The sequence below is a fragment of the Syngnathus floridae genome, chromosome 1, assembly GCF_059516105.1.
Source record: "Syngnathus floridae isolate MCC-2025c chromosome 1, RoL_Sflo_1.0, whole genome shotgun sequence".
Lineage (NCBI taxonomy): Eukaryota > Metazoa > Chordata > Actinopteri > Syngnathiformes > Syngnathidae > Syngnathus > Syngnathus floridae.
In genome coordinates, this window is record NC_142413.1 from 20,352,413 (window position 1) to 20,376,987 (window position 24,575).

Here is a 24,575-nt window from a genome sequence, read left to right on the forward strand (position 1 = left end):
CTGCGTAGCGTGCGGTACTGTTGCGCTATTTTCGGGAATGTCTGCTGTACGCGCACTTGCTCCTTTTTTTTTTTTTCTGCTCCTCTTATATATTTATTTATTGTTGTGTTATTTATTCAGCACGCTTTTGTTGTACTTGTTTACTTGTTTGTCTGTTGTGAGCCATGTCTTCTCATCGTGGGATAGGGGGGAACAAAATTTCGGTTTCTTTGTGTGTCTTTGGCATGTGGAGAAATTGACAATAAAGCTGACTTTGACTTTGACTTTTACCTGGTACTGCCTGCCTAGTTTGCCAATGGACACTCAAACACTCAAAAAGAGTAAACAGTCACCAATCTGAGAAAGTATTAAAATGGGCAAAGGTGACCCTTGTAAGATAGTATTCCTGAAGTTAGTGTCTCCCTGCAAGGTATACTAGCCTTTAAGGAGAGTTAAGCACAGGAAATGCAACAGTAGACTCAATTTCAGCATTGCTATACTAAGAAAAAACATGTAACGTCATCCAGCCAGTCGGTCAGTAGGTTTTGCTGCCTGATGTGATTGAAATGAAAATCAAAGCATATCAATCTTCTCAGGTTAATTGGTCTTACACAGTACATTTGTGGAGACTCTACATCCCCGGGGACGCCTGTGGCCCGTGCAAACTTTAATTAGTGGGTTTTACCTTAGCCAGCGAGGGACTGGCAGAGAGTGGAAAAAGGTGAAAAGAAAGGTCAAGGAGAGCGAGAACACTTTAATGCAAATCTGGGCGTACAAAGTATGATATGTCTGGTCTTTAAAACTCTCCTACTTAACAATCATCGACCGTTGCTGGATCACGGCTTTCCATGCGGCAAATCATTAATTCATGGACATCGACTCAGTCAGCACTCATACGCCAATGTGGGCTCATATTTCAGTGTAAATGATGACACATATGCTGGAAACCATTGGTCAGTGGCCAGTCTACCTGCCCACAGTGCCTTTGAATTTGAGCATCAGTGCACATATTTACAGAAGCACTGAAACTACCAATAAACATAACGAGACTTTGAACTTTGCATGAATACTTGTACAGCTGCGACAGATTTCCATTTACTACATTCCCTGTTTGTTTTATGGGGTGAGGAGCACCCACACACAGCAGAAAGAAAAATATTGTTCCACCTTGAACGTCAGCCTTCTCCAAATTCTCTGAAAAGATAATCAGATTCCTGAGATGTGTACTGTGGAGTTAAAAAAGTATGGTCAAAAGGACAGAATCAAGTGCCACTCAAAGAAAAACCCTCAAGGCAACAATAAAAAAATAGCATTCTGCACACTAAAACTCTTTTATCAGGTGGTGTAAAGGAAAAAAAAGACAACAAGCCCAACACTCTTGTAGACCATGAAATCCAGATGCAAGGAAATGATCAGGGATAAAGACAAGGAGCAGACAGGAAGGTAAAGTCAACAAAACGATGATATCAGAAAAGAAAATATAAGCACTGGGGAAGAAAAATAAAAGCAAGAAATGGTAAACCGGAGAAGGCAACTTGCAGCATTGTTTAGTGTTGATGGAAAAAAAAAAAATCTGATTGTGACATTTTCTTGGACTCAACATTCGCTCCACTCAATCTCTTTCATAGAGTTTATCAACATACATTTATCAGTTTATCAAACACCATTTGCCATGACCCACAATAATTTACTCTGAAAGAGCAGAATAACTCAAAATGATATATATTTTTTGTAGATTTGCTTTATAGATCCAAAAGATGTGCAGCAGAAAGTCGGCGTTCCTTGCAATGCATCATTCAAGACAAGAACAACAAGGCATTACCATATTGCTAGTTTAGCTGCATTTCAGTTTCAGGAACCTACTAATGAGTAAGTCTGGTAACATTTCCACAACATGCTGCGCACCGACAAATTAAAAATGGAGGACCTATGAGAACAACAGACCTTTGCAAAGGCAAAAAAAAAAAAAAAAAAAATCCTCTCTCACAATGTTAAGGAAAGCGCAGACACATAAAAGAAATTGTACTTCAATGCGGTAGCAAAAGGTAAATTTAGGGGAACCACTTTGACCTTGCGTCAGTCAAGCATGGTGAAAAAGTAATAATCTATTGCCAATCACATCGCTCAGTGTATCAGCCTCTCTAATCTACGACTCTCAACTCGAGTCTCTAAATTGTCTACAAGTGTGAATATCATCAGTGTGAATGCTTGTTTGTCTATATATGCCTTGTCATTGGATGGCAAACAGTCCACGTTGCGATTGGCTCCAGGTCGCGCTCGTCGCTAGAGTGTAAACAAACTGGAAGGATGGATGGATGCCGAGAATGTGGTTAAAACAGGATCATTATCCAAAAAAGGCTAGGGCGGTGGGTTCTAGACTTTATATATTGACGGTCATCGTTTGTTTTGAGACCAAATTCGCAACATACTACACATCCACACGATGACACATTTGACAAAATTGGACTGTGACGAACTGAAACAGTTTCACAATTCCAGTGTTTCCGGCCCTTACAATTTCCTTCACTCAAGCTGCTGTTTGTTTTGTTCATTTCAGGGTGACTGTGAATCACCATTTGTAATCACATTGGTCTGCCCACTTCAGTCACCTTTTTTGGTGCATCTGAGAAGTAATTTACCTCACGGTGGTTTGAAAAGTCATGACTGTTTATATTCAAAGAGACCCCATCCTGAGCACACTCCAGACTTGATTGTTTACCCATCTAGTAGGTGACATCACGGCTGTTCTCTTTCCCCCAACACTCCTTCTGTCTATCCTCCATCCCATTCCTCTTGGCACAAACCAATTCTAGCAAAGAGGCTCAATGACAAATCAAACGTAATACCATGTAGCAAACTCAGCAGGTGACGGGGTTTCTGGCTGTCTATCTAGTAAGCTGTTGGCCACCAGGGAAATAGGGATTGTGTGCGCCTTCCGATCGGTATGGAAATCACCAGTCAACACAAAATCCAAACACAAAGCACTTTTAACGGTGTCAACATGAAACAACAAGTTGGCAAAAGTTGAAAACTGTAGAGATGATTGAGCTCATTTGAAAAAGATGAAATAAAAACAAAAGGGAGATGGGAGATAAGAGTCAATTTCCTAACTGAAATTGCAAATTTATGTTGTCGTGCTGCAAGAAAATCACTTACAATATTCAAGCGAGAAGTCATAAAAATGTAAGCACTGCATTACATTCTAATACAATTATTTTGATTGAGTGACAATGAAGCATTCAGCTACCCGCCCTCCAAAAAAATCAGACTGTCGGAAAACAATCAAACAAACATTCAGTCATCTTCTGAAGCGCACATCCCCAATGTGAGTCCCAGGGGTGCTAGAGCCTATCCGAGCTGTTTGAGGGCGGCAGGCAGGGGACACCCTAAATTGATTGCCAGACAATTGCAGGGCACACGTGGACAAAAAAACATCAAACTTACCATGCATGGTAATCTGTAATATGGGAGGAAACTCGAGTACCCCGGGGGATCCCAGGCAGGCACGGGGAGAACATGCAAACGACACGGAAGAAGATGAAATGGAACCCTGCACTTCTGAACTGGGAGGCGACATGCTAACCAGTGCACCACAATGCTGCACAACAAACAAACAAATTCAAAATACTCTATTACTGCCAAAATATGTATATTTTGTATATGTATATTTTTAATGAGTCCTATGAAAAGGGTTATACTACATAATAAAAACATTCAAATTGCATCTACAATATCGTAGTGGAGCTTAATCATTCTAGATTGATTTACAATCATTTGTGAAATGCTTTATATTGTATTTGCCTACAAACTTCATTTGATATGCGAGAACCATGACTCAGCAACTTCACCGACAACTTAACTTTCCCAAACTTGCCTCTTTCTTTCCATGCATTACTCAAAACTGGTCAATCCAGCGCAGCAGTGCATCCATCAAGTATTTCCTATAAAAAAAAAAAAAAACGTGCCACTGCTCTTGTACTTGTGTGCTGCATTAAAAATGTGCTCCATAGTCTGCTGTCTGGGATCATGGTGGAGTGAAGTTAATGAAGCTTCACTGGGGCTTTTCAATAAGTTGCAACTTCGATGACACCGTCCGTTCTTAACATGCAAGCCTCGTTGTAAATAAGTATCAAATACAAAAGAAGGCTTCTGTGCAAACATCGGAGACATTGGAAGAAGCATGCGAAAACATGAATACATCATTTCAATGTAAATATCACTTGTGAATAAAATATAATGGTGTCTGGTTGTTATTTCCCCCCTTTTTTATGCTGAATAGAACATAGAGTGACATTACTATGCAGTAAATGTCACACAATGAAAAGGGGGGGAAAAAGGTAAGATGCTCCAAATGTTGATGTGACCATAGAAAACAACCACGGTCAAAACAGGACACCAGTAACTATGACAATTCATCTATCAAATTAAATCATGTTAATCACACAGACAATGTACATGCTTATTTTTTCGTTAGAATATACAGTCGAATGACGCTGGCATTTCAAAATAAACAAAAGCAAAATACCTTGCCTCACAAGGATTGATCTATTACTAACTTAAATATACATATGTTGTTGAATGAGACTCTACAAAAGTGATGATCCAAAGTGAATGCATTCGGTCCACTTACGAAGAAAGGTAAGTGCACTTCCAATGACTTGAACTCGGCACAGGGAAATCATACACTGTACTCAATATAACGTTTAACATTAACATTGTGGCGGTCCACAGTCTCACTGCCTTCGGTTTCCTCTCACAAAATTGTCAAGCCAGCACTGCAGCACGGGCCGCTTAAAACAATACCAGAAAAAGATGACGCACCCAAAACAGTTCTGTAAACCGTGGCTAATGGATCAGAAGGGGAAGCGGAAAAAAGAGCAACACACAAGGGATATTTATTTTTAAAGAGACAAATTCTGATGACTGAATTAGAGTAGCAGAAAGGCAGTAAATGTGCACGGGGGGTGCAGACATGGGAGGCTGTCGGCAGCAGGTATCAAAGGCAGCTAATATTCAGAGGGCTAAAGTTAAAGTGCACTGTGAAAGCCAGAATGGCTCTCATCTGAGAGGAGAAGATTAAAATCAGTGGGACATCACAGCGAGGCAATATGAAGCCGGAATTAGAGCAAATCTCTCCCCCTCCCTGAAACACACACACGCACACGCACATCCCCCCACCCACACACACACACACACACACATACAATACATATGCAAGTATTGTCTGAAAATAAAGAAATGACTTGGCATTAATAATTAAGAACCCAATCCCCATTCATATGTGATATATACATATACATATGTGAGATTTTATATATGCATAAAAGAGCAGGCTTGAGAACTGACCGTTGAGTTAGTCACAGTGGGCCAAACAGAGAGAAATGAACATCAGGCTGTTTTGTGTTTTATTGAGACTAATGTCTCCTGCCTGTGCCAGCAATTAATGGCCTCTCGTCCAAAATGAGGAAAATGCCACCATTTGGACTCTTTTGTTTGTTAAAATGAGATAAAAACCTATCAAGGCGGCTTGAAATAACAACGGGCATTTACGGACTCTGTGATTTACTAGTTGGAGTCAAGGTCTTGAGCCATCAAAATAATTGAGCAAAGGGAATGGGGGCTATCCTTCAGCAACAATGGGAGACACACCGAATGAGCATGTGGAAAAACACCAATTCTGGTCCTGTTTGCTGTTAAACAATGAGCTGAACGGAAAGTGGCCATTTCTCTTGACTGGAAGCTGCCCCGGCCTTCACACGGATATCAACATGTCCAAAGAGCTTGGAGTCGCCAAGATGAGAGTCTGGACCTTATATTCTATATTACTGCAATCAATATTAAGCAGTCAATCCAAATTTTTCCTAAAACCTTTGTCACCATTGTGTTACGGGTGGGGTGGTACATATCCCAACCGAGTTTGGGTGAGATTTACTTATGGACGATTTAGAGTCTGAGCATACATGTGTTGAGAGTGTGGGAGGTATTAAAAGTGTGTTTACTACAATTACCACAATGAACTGTAACAAAGGACAGAAGATGAAATGTGTTACATGAGAAGGTAGAGGTTGTTGTCTTGAGATAAAAAGCAATTCAATGTTTGTGACTAAAGGTTTGACAGGATCCATAATACAATTTAAGTGACAATCAGTGTTGCAATGTGTGAGCACACAGGTTGAAGGTTTGACTTGTAGGTTTCTTTCTTCTTTTTTACACCCCCCAGAGTGTGAGGTTACAGAGCGTCATGTGGGGTTCATACATCGCTTGAGTGCGTTTGATCCGGTGGCCCGATCGGCCCTGATGTTAACAGAGTTATTAGGAGGCTTATTAGGTAAGGTCCGACAGGCAGCTAAACCCCCCCGCACCACCACCACCGATTTCATCATTACCACCATCCTGGCTGGGTCATTACGGGGGATGTGCTGCCCTATAGCAGGGGTGTGAATGTGATGTGACTCACTGGGGAGTTCAACTCCAGTTGCAAAACTAGATGTGCATTTTTAAATTACAAACTCCGCTAATTCTTTGAGTTCTAAAGGGACCCTGTTTAAGCTGGAAACTGTGAGGAGCAAACAACTTGCTTGCTTGTGCTAATTGTTGCCATTTTCACGTTGTTTGAACATGAATTACTGCTTCAGCACCATCAAAAATGTAAGTTGTGTTTTTTCACAATGTATTTATAACCTACTATCATCACTTCCGAGTTCAATTTCAATGGCAGCCTGTTTAGGTGGCAAACAAGTCAGGCCTAAATTAACTGTGCTCACTATTGAACGCTGCCAAGTCGTGCAATCTATCACTGACTTCAGCTTCACGATGTAGCAACTATGCAGCATAACCTTGTTCAGTCGAAATGTTTGATCACATTTGCTGTTAACGATAAAAAATTAAGGCATTTATCATAGCCGCCCCTAATAGATGTAAGAGGCTAATTGTCAGAATGTGGGCTGTAAACTAAAGAGACATAAAACTGCCAGTTCCCAAGCACAACAATGAATGAACTACATGAGGCTGTCTACGAACCCAGCTGTTTAGTGTCTGGAGAATTTACAGCTACGTGGGAGCGGATTAATGATGTTTGCGAGAAGAAGGGAACAATATAGACAGTCTGGTGGCACTGTGTGGGTGTGGCTTAACGATAAGAAGAAATACCCGCGCTCAGCAAGGAAAGGCAAGACAGCAACAATTTGACGAAGAAATCTGTGACAGCGGCTAAAGATGAGCTTATTTACACAAGAATGGTTTGCAACGGGTTGCCTAAAAGTCCGGCAAACCAAAGTGAGTATTTCAAGCAGGTGACAAGGACAGTCTCATCTCCTACATGAATTATGCATCATCGTAGGTGAAGGGAGGAAAGGATGAAATGCACCTCGCAACATCAACGAGCCCTCTTAATGAAGGCTTAAAGTCTGATGGGATGTATTTATGGCTACAACGTTACCGGCATCGCTAAAAGCTTGCATGTAATCAATACTAATTATTGTCAAAGAGGCATAATGAATACACGAGGCATAATGCGGGGGATTTCGGTTTCAATCTGTCACACCATTGTATGTATAAGCAAGCCTTGTCCATCTGCAGTTGATGTGAGGCAAGTCAGGCAATGGAGGACACATTTCGAGGGCTGCAAAGTTTACCAGCATCCATCTTATTCCAAATTGAAGTGCAAAAGTTCCAGCTGAATGGATTGCCTTTCAAATGCAGTGGGCCATGGCAACACACGTTCAATCCTGGAGTGAATCTGATTTGATCCCAAGAGCCGCACAAAAGGCAAAACCAACTGATTGATAAAGCGAAGAAAAGTCAGAGAGGAGGAGAAGGAGGGGGGAGTCAATGAAGAAGAAGAGTGTTAAGAAGGAAAGCAATTGTGGCGAGGAAGAAAAGAAGCAAAAAAATTTAGTGCAAAAGCAACAGTAAAAAAATCTTTTAATCGGACACGGCCAGGTTGTTCTAAAAGGAACATTTCATGTATTGTACAAATGTTGAAAAGATGAGAGCATGTAGAGATGAGTGGCTGTGATAATGTAGCGTGAGCCGGCAGTCGGAATATTTTGATCTCAGAGCATTTGATGGTGACAAAGGTGGGCAAAAAATTAATAAAACTGAATAACACAACTTACTCAGAATAAAAAAAATGACTGCAATGGAAAGCCTCTAGAAAAAGAAGTACCGTATTTTCCGGACCATAAGTCGCACCGGAGTACAAGTCGCACCAGCCATAAAATGTATAATAAAGAAGGAAAAGACATATAGAAGTCACACTGGAGTATAAGTCGCACTTTTGGGGTAAATGCATCTGATAAAATCCAACAGCAAGAGCAGATAGGCCATCTTGAAAGGCAATTTAAATAAAAATAGAATAGAGGCAACAACAAGCTGAATAATTGTACGGATAAAACTGAATAACACAACTTACTCAGAATAAAAAAAATGACTGCAATGGAAAGCCTCTAGAAAAAGAAGTACCGTATTTTCCGGACCATAAGTCGCACCGGAGTACAAGTCGCACCAGCCATAAAATGTATAATAAAGAAGGAAAAGACATATAGAAGTCACACTGGAGTATAAGTCGCACTTTTGGGGTAAATGCATCTGATAAAATCCAACAGCAGGAGCAGATAGGCCATCTTGAAAGGCAATTTAAATAAAAATAGAATAGAGGCAACAACAAGCTGAATAATTGTACGGTATGCTAACGTTACATGACACAAACAACAAACTGAAAACATGCCTGATATGTTAATTAAGAGTTATTCAGATAACTATAGCGTAAATAACATGCTAACAAGTTTACCAAACCATCCGTGTCACTCCAAATCACTAAATCCAATGAAATCTTCATCCTCTGGTCACTTTTAAACAACTCTGCTAACTCCGGAAGTAGAAGATGCTGCGCTTCCTCTTCTAAGTCGCTTAAGTCAGACTCATTATCACAATTATCAACACAGGCCTAGAGTGCCCTATTGCAGTTTAGTGTGAAAATAGCATGTGAAATGATATAATGTATGTTAATAATTTCACATATAAATTGCTCCAGAGTATAAGTCGCACCCCCAGCCAAACTATGAAAAAAAAGTGTGACTTATAGTCTAGAAAATACGGTAGTGTTTACCTAATGGCATGGAATCTAAAGGTCAGCTGGGATAGGCTCCAGCTCCCTGTGATCCTAAACAAGCTATGATGTTGACAAAATGGATGGATCGACATTTGACCATAACTAACTGCAACATTGGCTAATTAGGATTAAAGTGAAATACTAATGACCGGATTTTTTTCCACAATTGGTTTAAACATTTTTGAATGGAAAGCAAAGCAAACAATCATGCACATTTTGAAAAAGGGTTGCTTTGTAATTTTAGAGACTTTTACTCACAATAAAGATCAGAGTTTTTAGGATTGACAGTGTTCTTTTTATTCCTTTGTGTTGTAACCCTTGCAAATGTGGCTTCAACGATGCTTTTTGCTCCATTAACGGAGGGCAACTCTGCAGGGAATGCATTTCCACCTGCTTGCCTCATCCTTTGTAATACACAAGAACACACACCGATTGGGCATGAACACCTCCCTCCAAGATCACAGGCATTTTTTTTTTCTTTTTTTAAACATGAATTGTTTATCCTTTTGAAAAATAGGATGTAACAGCGAAGTGTGCTTTTTACTGTTGGATCAGCAGAAACACTATCCTTCCAAGAGGCTGAGGTTACAATGGGAACCTTGTGTGTCAAGCATTGTGACAAATTTTCAGCATTTTTCCACACAAAGCCACCCTGGCTGGCTCCACCACCTCTCGATTGGGCTCCATATCAAACATTTAACAGCATTTTTCATTCATGAGAAAATCATGTTCTGTTTTAACAATCCCGGCATAAGAGCTGATGCAGGGAAGTTGCTGCAGGGGTAATTGATAGGGATCCAGCAAAGGTAACTCCCAGGGGAAATGCTGGATCGGAAATGCTTACCCTGCCAGCGGGAATATGGCCTATCTATGGAGCTTTTTTTAAGCCCTATGGGGAAGAAGAGAATTTAAGAGGTCATTTAAAGCTAAATTAAAACAATGTTTTAATGTCGAGCTGTAGTGTGAGATCTGAAATTATTCCTTCGTTCATACACACACATACACATGGTGAAAAAGTGAGGCACGAACAAGAACCAAACAAGTACATAAACATTTGTCGATTTACAGCACGGGAGGAACATGCAAACTCCACAAGAGTGCCTGAACTGAGAAAACCTCTCCGTTGCTACTAAATGCTACACTGCTGTGCTTACAAAAAAAATGTTTTAAAAAAAATGTATTTTATCTAGAATAAAAATAAATACTGTACTGCATGCACACCACACATATTGTTTGTATTCTTATGAGTGGGGAACACTTTAACAATTCAAAAATGTTGAGAACCTCCTTTTTTGGGTGTGTTACGTACTTGTACTTTGTACCGTTGATTTGTTTCCCTCTGGTTGTTTTTCTATTCATACCCAAAATATGACACAACACTGTCTGTAGTTTCGGTACCCCGATGCTATGAATTCTATTTAATGTGATTGGACGTCCTGGCCGTGGAACAGTGGACCAGTTCTATACCCTCGGCAGGATCCTCGAGGGTGCATGGGAGTTCGCTCAACCAGTCCACATGTGTTTTGTGGACTTGGAGAAGGCATTCGATCGTGTCCCTCGGGACGTTCTGTGGAGGGTGCTTCGGGAGTACGGGTTGCTGAGCCAACTGATAAGGGCGGTTTCACCGATGCCAGAGTTTGGTCCGCATTTCCAGCAGTAAGTCGGATTCGTTCCCAGTGAGGGTTGGACTCCGCCAAGGCTGCCCTTTGTCACCGATTCTGTTCATAACTTTTATAGACAGAATTTCTAGGTGCAGCCGAGGTGTTGCGGGTGTCCCGTTTGGAGACCTCAGCATTGCATCTCTGCTTTTCGCAGACGACGTGGTGCTGTTGGCTTCTTCAAGCTGTGATCTCCAGCTCTCACTGGAGTGTTTCGCAGCTGAGTGTGAAGCGGTCGGGATGAGGATCAGCACCTCCAAATCTGAGCCCATGGTCCTCAGTCGGAAAAGGGTGGAATGCCATCTTCGGATTGGGGATGACATCCTGTCCCAAGTGAAGGACTTCAAGTATTTTGGTGTCTTGTTCACGAGCGAGGGCAGGATGGAGCGTGAGATCGACAGGTGGATCGGTGCAGCGTCGGCTGTAATGCTGACTCTGTACCGGTGAGAAGCTCAGTCATCCAGGAAAGACTCGGAGGAGAGCCGCTGCTCCTCCATGTTGAGAGGAACCAGATGAGGTGGCTCGGCCATCTCACCAGGATGCCTCCTGGACACCTCCCTGGGGAGCTGTTCTGGGCATGTCCCACATGCAGGAGACCCCGTGGACGATCCAGGACGAGCTGAAGAGACTATGTCTCTCAGCTGGCCTGGAAACGCCTTGGGTGGATGAAGTGGCTGGGGAGAGGGAAGTCTGGGAGTCCCTTCTAAAGCCGCTGCCCCCGCGACCCGACCCTGGATAAGCGGAAGAAGATGGATGGATGGATGGATGGATGGATGGATGGATGGATGGATGGATGGATGGATGGATGGATGGATGGATGGATGGATGGATGGATGGATGGATGGATGGATGGATGGATGGATGGATGGATGGATGGATGGATGGATGGATGGATGGATGGATGGATGGATGGATGGATGGATGGATCATTTGCTCGTTGACACATATCCAGGTGAGAGCATGTTGTCATGACAACGGGCTCATTTGGAACTGCACAGTTTATTCCTCATAATTTGAATGTGTGTTCACACCCGACCAAAGAAACTGTAGTTTCGTGAAACCAGGTGAAACCATACATGAGTGTGAAACCATACTAAGAAGATCAGCGTGCATTGTTGAAGGTTTCACTTTTACTATTTCTATGACAGAATATTATTATTATTATTATTATTATTATTATTATTATTATCATTATTATTATTATTATTATTATTATATTTGATTTAATAAGTTGCAGAACCATGACTTCAGATGATCGTATTACAATGGTGTGTTATCACTGTTCACTTCACTGTTCACTCGCTGTGAGAAATAAAGATGGCAGATTTGCGAAACCTTTTGGCCACATAAATTACCTTGTTTGGCAGTGCAGCTGCAAAGACTGTGACATAATTGTTCAAAATATGTAATAGGGAATGAATAAAATTGAACGGATTAAAAAATATTCCCCAAACAAAAGTATGTCAGCAGCACCTGGAGGGATTGGATTAAACTTTCCTACAATCCTGGAGACTCCAAGTGCACAATAAAATGTATATAAACGCTAAAAAGGTGGATTTTGCATGATATGTCTCCTTTAAATGTGCATTGTATTTATAACTTCATTACAGTGAAAAGTTGCAACTGATCGGTTTACTTGTTGGTTGCATTGTAAGTTTTTTTTTTGTCTTAAATTGTGAGCAAAAATTTGAGTAAGAGCAATACCTATTGAGAGAGTGACCTTCACCGCAAACAGCAATTTGGTTTAACAATTCTTGGAAAAAAAGAGGCCAAGTGGCTACATTAAGATATTCATTGCCAGTTGCAGTTGAAGTTTAAATTAAGAGCAAATGTAGAAAATAGCATATATAAATTGTCTATTCAACCAAAACCATAATAACTTTTTTCACAAACGGTGAGCTAGCTTTATGCTAACACAAACACAAATTACTGGTGATGAAATTAGCATCGACTGAACACAAGCGGTAACAACACAGGCAAGCAGAGCATACAACAATACTGATAGTCATATATTTGTTATCGTCTGTAAAAAAACAACAACTTATTATTGCAGTTTCTTTAAGGTATATGTGTAATGTTGTGCTTGATGGCCAAGAATGCTCATGCCCAATGCACAATGCCCATTTAATTATTATGATTGAGAGAGTGTTTAAATCTTTACATGCTATTAAATGATGCTGTTATTGCATGTTTTTGTACAATATGAAGTTGTAGGGTACTATTTTTGTTATTAAAATCATCTTACAAACACAGTCAAAGAACAAATGTGCCTTTGTCACCACTGTCGGAACTGATCTCCACGGTAAATCGAGGTCCCCGTTTGTAAGACAAACAAACTACAACAGTGTGAGAGGCAAATGCAAAGAGATATCCACAGGTCTACAGTCAAGTCAATTTAGGAAATAAGGTTTCTGGCATAAAACCTCCAGTGAAATATGACTGGTGGTCTTGTCCCTGCCACTTTAATAAGTCTCGCTACAGCCTACTCACTTTTCATCTGTATTATGTCAGGAAATCACCCTGCGGGCATTGAAGCAAAATGTCTATTAATTCAAGAGATATACAGAAAAAAAAGATTGATCAGCTTTGTGTGAAAACCTGGAGGCAGGAAGAAAGCTGGTGTTGTCCAAACTGACATAGGGTGTATGGTAAGGGCTGAAGCATTGGGTATAGTTATGTCCACATAGCCTGACAGAGCTCACATTTGACTGCCCAGCACTTGACAGGGTTTAAACTTCTCCTTCAACTGCTGCCAGAATTAGTGGGGTGAAATACACAGACATTGTCCAAGAGGGGATGACACACATCACATCACCATGTGGGCAAAGTGCTTCCAAATACACAATTCCAGACACAAACGACGACTCCAGTCTGTACAGTTTTTAGTTATTCATTATAAAGTTAGGAAGCCTTGGTGAGACAAACTGGGAGACATCCCAGACACCCCCCTCCCTTGCCTAAAATAAATAACAAAAGAAAAAAAGACTTCTTGAATGAAGAAATGCTTTGCTGGGCTATAACAGGCAGGGAGCAAATCAAGCATAGCTCCTCTCAGGTCAAACAATGCTTTTGTGCGCCTACACAAAATGAGAATCAGAGCAAATACATCGTGCAATTGCATTGAGAGAAAACCTATGTGAAGCCACTGTAGCAGGAGCACTTAATTGGCACAAAGCTAAGAATTAAGGGACTCAAGAATCAAGGACAAAGTGTGACTGTTGAAATTAACATTTCAGGAAAACAAGTGTCATGGGATAAAAGTGCCTTGGCATCTTTAGGCAAAGATGCTTGATGAAGTGCGGAAGCAAGCGGGGTGTTGTGTGAGCGGGCGAGAAGTGAAAAGTGAGACGACGCCTCCTTCCTTACCTTTGCTCTGTGACGAGAAGCAGTGGGAGAGCTGAGCAAACAGGTCGGGATTCTCAAACTTCTCCTCTTTCACTTTGATCCAGATGCAATTCTCCGCCATTTCCTGCGGCACTATCTGCAGTAACATAAGGATTCCATTATCAGCCCAATCGGAAACCACATAAAGTGCCAATCAAAAAATGTCTCTCTGGATATTGTGTGTGTGTGTTTTCTACATTTGCGCACCAACACACACACACACACACACACACACACACACACACACACACACACACACACACACACACACACACACACACACACACACACACACACAGCCTGTTATGAAAAAAAAAATATATATGCATATGTTCATACCACAAAACTGTACTTAAATAACAACAGTATTAACGAAAGTTATAAAATTATATATAAAATGTAGTCAAATTTTGCCACCTACGATATGAATTGTGTCAATCGAACCAGCAGTACTAATCTAGCCTCAGTATCGTGTGGAAAAAAAAATCACAAAAATAACTGATTAATATTTGATAGTCCACTTTTGAGTAAAATAAGAAGTAAATAATTGAAACTTTTTGTTTTGTAAAATGAATTACATTATTTTTATCACACAAAAATGTGCAGAAATAATACAATAGTAATTGGATATGAGGTTCATATCGCACCTCATGAAACGCATGGATACCTCAAAACCAGTGCCTTCTTACTATTAACAAGCATTATTTGTCTTGATAGAATTTCCCCTTTTGTTGAAATGTGTTCCTGAACTAAGACTAAAACAAGAAAAATAAATCAATATCATACTGGAACAAAAACAAGTACAGTCCCCTTGTTTCAAGGTATTTTATCTTGCTGATGTTTATGTTTTTTCAGTGTATGTGGTCCTGATACGTTTGCCCAAAGGGTGCATATCACTATGAAACTATTTTTGAAAATACGGTGTTACAATATTGATGGAAATAGAAGCTTGTGAGAAAAACAAAAAATGCCTAAAAGGCAGTAACTTCACTACTGTGAAATCTTTAACTAGAAAACCATAAAAAAATATAAATTTGTTTTTATGGCATCTGTGAAACTTTGAAGCATCACAAATGACTTTTGAGCTTTAAAATGACCATTTAACATTGCACTCATAACTATTCTATCGTTTAGTCGCATCGATTTGCAGTAATGATTATAATGATGATTATCACAGGATTCTGCTTGTAGCAACTTTATATGTCAGATATACGGATTATCTGTATCCGCTTCAACCCGAAATACAATTCTAGCTTTAATTGCATTTCCCAGACTTACAGTATTATTTTTCTCACCCCAATTACTTTTGACTGGTGAGGCAGTGCCACAACATCGCCACACACTGGGAAGCGTACTGAAATTATATGGAGAAAAATGAGTACTATTAAACCAATTTCTGATGTCAGCACCTATGTCACTTTAACTACTGTATCTACTAATAGGCCATACGACAGTACGGTATATACTTGGAGCTATGGTTTTGTAATTACATGGAAGTTACTTTCCAAAGTCGTTTGATTCGTGCTCTGGCAGGACAAACTGTGGATGGAACTGTTATGAAAAATAACTACAAACAACTTTGTACAACTAATTCACCAGTTGCCGCCGGCAGCCGTGCACTTCCAATCTATGAAGGCAGGAGATTATTTTGCCTGTCAAAACAATAGATTGAATGTCCTCGGGTGCTTATGGATTTCACTTGCATTACTAAACCACTCTTCTTGCAAATCAAAGGTATCTTTCAATGCTACAACTACTGAACATGACGTGTGTATGTGTGTGTATGCATATATATATATATATATATATATACATATATATATATATATATATATATATATATATATATATATATATATATATATATATATATATATATATATATATATATATATATATATATATATATATACATACGTGTGTGTTTGTGTGTGCGTGCGTATGTGAAGCTTTACACAAATAAGACTTGCTAATTTTCTATTGCTCTGACACGATAAAAGAACTAGCCTCTTGTTAGGGTATGTATAAGAATCCAAAATACATTTGCATATATGACTTTTTAAAAAGGTCACCTGAAGTGTAATATAATCTGAAGAAATAGTGGGTTACAGAATGTGACACTGGCCTAAAGTTAAAAATGCCGAGGTAGCTTCAGAGTAAGGCACAAAGAAAAAGAAAGTACATTCACATTTATCAAATACTTAGGGTGTATTCAGATTTGAAAAGTCCTTTAGTCCGCTTGTTTAGTCCGGGCCAAAAGCGGACATAATTTTTTTCGTTTGGTGTGGTTCCCATTAAGACTATACATTCTGCAAGTGAAGTGTATTTTGTAAACACACCCACGCTTGTGACGATCTGTGCTCTCATTGGATAGCAATGACCAGGGCGGCACACAGAGCACAGACCCGCAAATGGAGGAAAACATGCGAGTCCTACGTGCTGCAATCCTGCTCTGCAAATTTTTGCTGTTGGTGTGGATCTACGCAGGTTGCATTCACACCTGAAGCAAACCGCGCCAGAGTTCGTTTGGAAGCGAACCAAGAGCACTTTTTCCGTTTCTTTAATCCTCACCAGGATTCGTGTGCATGTATTCAGACCTGCACAAAAGGTCCAGACCAGCGTTGCAATTGAACCCTGGTCTGATTAAAGTGGACCAAACAGTCAGGTCTAAATACACCCTTAGTCTCCCTTTTGGTATTTAATGTTTTATTACGTAAGATGACAACAGAAGATGTCTATGTAGGCCAGTTAAATGACTATCACAACTCTTAACTTTCCTCTTTGTCATCGCTTGTACCTTTCTTTGGTGCGGTGGTAAAAGGAAAGTAGAAGAAATTGTGAAACAAAGTTGAGGGGTGATTCAACTTCTAATATTCTCAATCTAAGGTGCAGTGAGTTTTGCCTCAGCATACCTTATTCCAGTTGACTCTCTTCATCACCGACTCAGGCTTGTAAACCTTCTTGGGCTGAAGTCCATATGGTAGTTTGAGGACAGGAAGTGAAGGAGGCGGAGGAGGTGCGCCCGGGCCCCCAAAAAAAGGTGGAGGCGGTGGAGGCCCACAACCGGGTGGCGGCGGTGGAGGTGGAGGCCCCCCGCCCGGAGGAGGCGGCGGCGGCGGAGGAGGCGGTGGACCGCTGGCATGGCCGGGAGGAGGAGGCGGCGGCGGTGGTGGAGGACAGCCACCCGGGGGAGGCGGTGGAGGAGGTGGAGGAGCGGGTGCCGCAGCACCTCCCGGTTGCGGTGGCAGAGGTGGTGCTCCGTGCGCAGCTGGACCCGCTGCAATCTGCAAAGAGACTCGGATGGAGTTTTTTGCTTTTAATTTTTTTTTTCTCATTTGAATCAAGAGGCCAAAGGCGTTACTGTTATCAGCTCGGAGGCTTTATTGTGTTGCCAAAAAGATTTAGAGACTTACATCTTTGTTGTATTTTTTTATTTATTTATTTTGGGGGGGGGTGTTAGCTCTGCCCCTTTGCCTTAAAATAAGCACTTAATGGACTTTGCCACTGCGGATGAGACTGAGAAGAGGTAACATTCCCTCAGCATGTCTCCACTGCCACTCTAACCACATAAACACAGCCAGTGTGTGTGCGCGTGCGTGAGTGTGTGCGTGTGTGTATGTGTGTGTGTGTGTGTGTGTGTGTGTGTATATATATATATATATATATATATATATATATATATATATATATATATATATATATATATATATATATATATATATATATATGCAAATTTGGCAATTAAGGTCACCCAAACACGGGCACGGTGTGTACGAGGTTCTCATCTTATTAGATGTGTGCATTGCGTAACCCAGTCACACTTATGAGCATCCTCCAAAGTCACTTTACCTAAAATGTGATTGGCATCTCTTTCAAAGATGTTGTGATTCATTACATCATGACTGATTGTTTATCAGGGCTAAAATTAGAGCTCCTCACTGTGACAATACAGATGTGACAATTATGTGTCTGTCAATCTCAAAGCCTCTGCGGCCCATTTCCTCTTTCAGTGCTGATATAAGCAAATGGAAGGAAATTAACTGCTAAATTAAGAGTGTGCTTGGTTTCCGTATTGATGACGGGCTTATTTAAAAATGATCTGGATTCATACTGAAGACTCAATGAGGGGGTCAGCGTGGCAGGTAATTAACTCTGAATGCTATCTGATTAAATACTATGTCCCAATCTCATTTCTGAAATTCAATTCAATTGCAACATTATTACTCATGAAAATTGCACACAACAAGCAGGAAATTTAAAGTGGGTGAAAAACATTACAGGCTGTTAGTGCTTCCAGCTTTTCTCACTCTCTCTCTCTCTCTCTCTCTCTCTCTCTCTCTCTCTCTCTCTCTCTCTCTCTCACATACCCTCTGTCACTCTCGCTCTACCTAATGATCATGGCACTAAACAAGGTTTTCCTCCAATGTGTGATTTGAAGATGATGGTTGGATGAATTGTCAGGTGTTTAAAGGGCCATACATGCAACAAGGACACCCACCTTGGCTTCAGAGTCCCTGATGAGTCTCTGAGTTTCTTTGAGCTTGTCACTTTCAATAGTTAACTGCAGATGCCAAATATACACACACACACACACGAACATGCATACACACACATTGTAGCCAAATCACAAACATTGGGGAGCAAACAGAGGCACACATGGGAAGGAGGGTTAGCGAGACGACTAGTATGCTATACACATACAGCACATACAGTACATGGAGCAGACAAGTATTAAAGTTGCAGACAAAGTCAAAGAGGACACGGTGTCGGCTTACACAGGACCAGTGCATCACGCGTCCCCCTTTATCCCTTCAATGAGCTTGTTTGATGTGCAAGAGACAGAGTGTAGCGTGCCTTTACACCTCAAAACCAGACATAATACATCATGTCATCTACAGTATCTTCAAAGGAAAATTTCCATGAAAAAGCAGAACGTGCGCTCCTTCAAAACACCTCTTCTGTTTGCTTTTTAGTTCTCGTTTTGGCATTGTGAAATCCATTTCAATGTTCTTAGATGTGCGACAGTCATTTCTGTATATGAGTCATTTTGTTTGAAGCTGAGACAATGCATTGTTTACAAACACGAGTGCCTGGTCCATGGAGGAGTCAATCATATCTTTAATCATCGCGTCGTAAAGACCAGAAAACTGTTTACGTTGTTGTTCCGCTTTCATGTATGGCTCTCCAGCACTCTTTGGATTGGTCTCCTTTTTTCAAATCACCCTGTCTCTGAACTTTATGCTTCTCTGTTTTCCTGGAAATCATCTAGCTTTTCTGTCTCTGAGTACAAGTTCCGCATCGGTCCTTCCTGCTTCATGTTTGCCTGTTCCCATGCCTGTTTGGTGCCCCCCTCCCCTCTGGAATTGTCACATCAGACATTACCAAAGACTAGAATTTTTCTGGTGTCACGTTCTACTCTTACCAAGTTATACTATATCTATATAACTTTGGTGGGTTTACTAAATATACCGATCCTGTGTCTGTATAATAACCACAGAGCAGTGACAGTAAAATGTAAGAAAATTACATCGTGAAACCAAATTTGCATTTTACACCGAACCAAGCATTAGGCGAGGTATGGCTGGAATTGTGTGCACTATCCCATAGCAATGCAGCTCACCACAATCTGATAATTTGCTGAAGTCAGTAATAGTGTCTAGTGTGATTTAGAAAACAGTGGTCTGAAAACAACGGCTTTTAACGCAACAGGATGAGAGACGTTAACTGCGAAACTGGACACTCACGTCGAGGCAAAACAACTGACGTAAACGTGACATACTACGTAGACATATATTACAGTATTTTACACTACTTGGATTTCAATACTGTATGTCCTTTAATTTCCACTTGGACAACCAAAAACAAATCAACAACTTTTAGTAAGCAAGGTTTACCATGTTTGGTTAAGGCCATTACTGGAACGCAATAGTCATTGTAAGGGAAATGTTTGGAAGATTACTCCATACATATTTTAATGGTTGAGGTTTTACCAGATCCTTCTGTTTAGTTAAATTTGCATCATGAAAAAAGGCAAATTCTAGCCTGGGTCGAGGGGGGGGTTGACCACTGCAGACCGCCATCTACTCTCGGGGGCCGATTGAGGTCAGCTTCAAGTCTGTCAGCTTGTTAAAAGCTATTAATGGGATGATGCAGAGTTCCGCTGCGTACCACTGCACTGCTACATTATTCATCATAGTATCTCCAGCCCGATTGCAGTGAATACGCTACAAGCAAAAGGCTTGGGGAAGGGCTGACGATTCCCCACTTGTTGTGACTCCCATCTCCTTTTGTTGATGTTTACAGGCAGTGGCATTACTCCACTCAATTGGGGGATAATCAAAAAGGCACATCAAACAGGCTGCTTGTTACAATGCCAATGTTCCTGGTAGAGCAGCGCTCATTAAATGTGCCTGGTTGTGGCAAACAAGGTGAGCGGAAGCAACTTGGGCATGCATGTGTTTTAATATCTGACAGACTGTCTCTTCGGATGAAAGGTTAGCGTTCCCTTCCACTTCATTCTTAAAAAATAATGACAAAAAAAAACATGCCTGCGACAGCAGGGAGGCTTTGATGGTAAGTGCTAAATGCGGCATCTAAATAGTCTCCGCTCGCTAAGTCAATGGTTTTAGCGGCGCTCTGTCGAACGCGGATGAAGGCGGCAAAATACACTCACAATTATCAGAGCGGCTGTTGTCGTGTTCACCACTCGAGATAGGATTGGAGAGGTACACGCGGCTAACTCATACAAGATCAAAAACCGCACTTGGTTGGCTGTTACTGCCATTGCACAATTAAATTACACGAACATGGGTATTTATGGGCCTTAGGGAAGACTTTTCGCAAATTTGATTTCATTGTCTGTGTTTATGGAGATTATACACAGATAGCAATCAGGTGTGTTGATCTAGGGATACACCTAAAACAGGCTGGATAGGCGATTGGACTTGGCCACCCCTGTTTTAAGATATCAATATGGACTGTTCAGGTGCGCTGTTAGTTATTTTGATCTGTGTGCTCTTCCTATCCTCCATTAAGTCTCACACAAATTACTGGCAAAACTTTAGCTAGGCTGTAAACATTCAAATAATAGATAAGTTTACCAACTTTGAGCAGTAAATTAGCATTTTTTTGCTTCTAAAGGAGAGATATGCCTTTGTTGTACAAGATGACATTTGAAACAAAAAGGGGAAGAGAAGAGACACTTTAAACTGCGGTGATATCATTAAAAGGAGCAGGCAGTAATCAGGAAGTGAGAAAGTGATGCGCAAGTTTGGATCTGACGTTGCTATTGGTGTGTAGCCATGATTTAATCTCGCTTGCTCCATCAAAATTGGCTTACATTATAAACCATTACTGCTCTTTCCTCTCAAGACGCTGCTAAAATGTTTGCAATTGGGTTAAACTGGGAAAGTAGTTTTCTGTGCTGAGAATTGGAGGTTTTGCTCAGGAAGAACTGTTTTCAGAGGCGGTAAAAAAGAAATGCAATCCACTTCCAAGATAATAAAATTACATTGGAAAAGCTTAGATGCTGAGCCTCAGCCACATTAAGACCTCCAACTTAAGGAGATTGACCCTTTATTAAATCAAATGTTGGCATACCCACTTAGAGAACATCTGTGAGAGGTGCGAAAAGCTCTCCAAAGATTGAGATGTTGAGTCCAAAAATAACCGCAGGTTGTTTTTGGGTGGATTTACCTGAGACTCCAGGGCCTGGATTTTCCCTTCCAACTCTTTGATTTTATCCTCTTTCTTTTGAGACTCAGCCTGGGCCTCCTGCCGTGCGCTGAACTCCTCGTCAAACTGCAAGAAAGAGGACACAAATATGTCAACGTGTGCACACTGATGAAAACAAGGCGGCGGAGGCTGGAGAGCGGCGGGGCGTCTCCAGAGAGCGGCCTCGGGGCACATCAACAGACACCAAAAAAACAAGGCGTTCTATTCGCAGTCTTCATCACCCGGGAGTCCTGTTGTCCTTTATCTTTGTTTCAGGGCTGGTTTTCATACATGTTGATGGATTTAACCTTTGCACAAAACCAAGACATGTCAGCGCAATGACTTCACAGACCCAGCAGGGTGCATGCACTGGGCTACTAAGACGCTAAGCCTAAGAAAAAAACATATAGAAACATAGCCGGAAGCTCCTTTGAGTCACAATGGCACGCTTTAAAAATACATTCTAATTGTATGCATTAACTTTTGACCTCACTTAGCATCAATTAATATTACAGTGCAAGAAGCATAAGAGGAAAAAAAAATAAGAGCAATTAGCATCAAAAGGTAAATTGTGCATCTGTCGATTTTCAGACGCTTTTTGCAAGAGAAAAAGAAAAATATCCACCGGGAAAATATGTACTCAATCAAAGGATTCATGATGTTAATTTGATTTACCTGTCTTTGTTTTTTATATGTCTGATTTGTATTTTAAATGCAACACTTTGTATGGAGCGAATGGTTATTTTGAAAGTGCACTATAAATAAAGTTGAGTTGAGTACATTTTTTAAAAATAATTGATCTCAACAGAATTTTTGGTGTTGAAATTAAAACAACTTGGAAGTAGACCAGCAAAACGAAACATATTGCAGTCTATTTCTACTGCTTCAGCAATGAAATGTGTATTAAGAAGGTCTCAGAGCAAAGATGCATCAAAACACCTGCACAAAACTTAAGTGCAGCTCGGTACTGTGCACAAATCAGAACCTCGCCATTGATTCTTGTACCGCTGATACGGATCATGTAGCGTCGCAGCCAGGTATTGATTAAAGCATGGAAAATCGATAGCTTGTCTGGGAGCAATGCGGAAGAAAAGACTTTCCTGATAGGACTCGGCCAAGCAAGGGGCCTGTTGAAGTGATTAATGCCTCACCTTTTTGGAGTACTCGGCAGCTTTCTGCTCGCTCTCTTCAACTTTGGATTTGTCTACACACTGATCTGCAAGAAAGCAAATAAACACACACACATCAATATATTACACGCACCTTTCCATGCATTGTTACCTGCCCTCGCCTCTGCCAAAGATGTTTTTTTTTTTGTAAATGACATTTATTTGTTTCTGAGGATTAAGCAAAAACTCCTTAATTCATACCTGAACTTGAATCCTGCGTATGAGGCCCATTTTGAATTATAATGTATCCAACCGGACATCTACTACATGTTTCCCCTCATAATGTGAATTCCAGAAAGTTAAATTGTTGGTTTTATTGTGATGTAGTGGCAGACGGACAAAGAGATGACAGCTCAAAAGTCCAAATTCCAACATTTGCAGAATACTATAGATGAAATATTTTGGGGCATTTCGTTACCTGGGTAAGTGACTAGGTAATCATAGCAGAGCTTGTCATCTCTTCGGCACATGCGAGTGACACTTGGGGGGGGTGCACGTGAACATTAATTATCACCTCAATGTACGTGACTACGTGTGTGCATGTGTGTGTGTGTTTGGGGGGGGGGGTGCGTGTCTCCAAGCGTGCATGCCTTCCTTTAGCAAAAGTTCAAAATACTGGAATTGAAAATGTATGTATTTTCTTTTCATTTGTCTTTCTTATTATTTTTATTCCTTGTTAAATTGCATATCTTACTGAGAAATAGCTATTATTAGGGAAGAAGCAGACCCCCGATGTGAACAAAATCCTGAAAAAAAAAAAAAAGCAGAAAAAAAGAACGAAGACCCCTCACGGTCCATGTGTCTTTTGTGTGGGTCATTGAAAACTTTCTTGCAGTCGGTCATAATTCTGCAACGTGAGCAAGGATGTTTACTTGGAGTTAAAACTTTTAATGATTCTTCTTTTTGACAGACTCAGAATTTTTATGGAACAGTTTGAACAAAACTTCATTTGTTCTCCATAATAAAATAATTAAAAATAGATCAGTGATTCTTTGCCTTAATATAAAGAAATCTATTTTGACATGTTGCAATCTAAACTGACGATAACGATTGTATTGAAAAAATAAAGAACGGTTTCCCATTTTTTGACATTTGCAAAATAATCTCAGACTTTTTTTTAAAGATAAAACGATAATCTAGGAGGGACATAGTTGTTTTTCTCAACACAATTGTTATCTGCTTACTCCAAAACAATGCTATTCTAGTTTATGATTATACTACAATTTGATTAGGACAAGCAATTGTAACGAGCTATAAAATTATAGGTTTCGAATTGTGAGCATGGATCGAGTTTTTTCCTTTTGGAATTTTAATAGACCGCACATAGAAATGGCCATCAATGGTTCTTTGTGTAGATTGTATACTATTGGAAATTTTAAAAGTTTCCCTACTAAGAATGAAAATTTACCAATCAAATGGGTGAAGTCCACATCTAATCGGCGACTGTAGCCAAAGTCGGGGTCCATACCACTTCGATGCAAGACCACCTGCGAGATGCATTCTTCAATCACCTTGTAGTACTGAGGCCTGGCAGGTCACAAATCATAAAGCAGAACAATT

At 40.5% G+C, this 24,575-nt stretch overlaps 1 protein-coding gene across 6 annotated transcripts in view; it reads right to left on the reverse strand.

The window, feature by feature from the left end:
* Positions 1 to 24,575, reverse strand: part of diaph2 (diaphanous-related formin 2) — a 307,464-nt gene that overhangs the window by 171,322 nt on the left and 111,567 nt on the right. For all 6 annotated transcript variants that reach the window (XM_088384971.1, XM_088384965.1, XM_088384980.1 and 3 more), the window contains 5 exons: positions 24,424 to 24,542; positions 22,998 to 23,062; positions 21,829 to 21,933; positions 17,046 to 17,417; positions 14,116 to 14,230 (listed from right to left, as the gene is read on the reverse strand). In XM_088384971.1, coding sequence (XP_088241097.1) covers positions 14,116 to 14,230; positions 17,046 to 17,417; positions 21,829 to 21,933; positions 22,998 to 23,062; positions 24,424 to 24,542 — 776 coding nt within the window. The remainder of the gene's footprint in view (positions 1 to 14,115; positions 14,231 to 17,045; positions 17,418 to 21,828; positions 21,934 to 22,997; positions 23,063 to 24,423; positions 24,543 to 24,575) is intronic.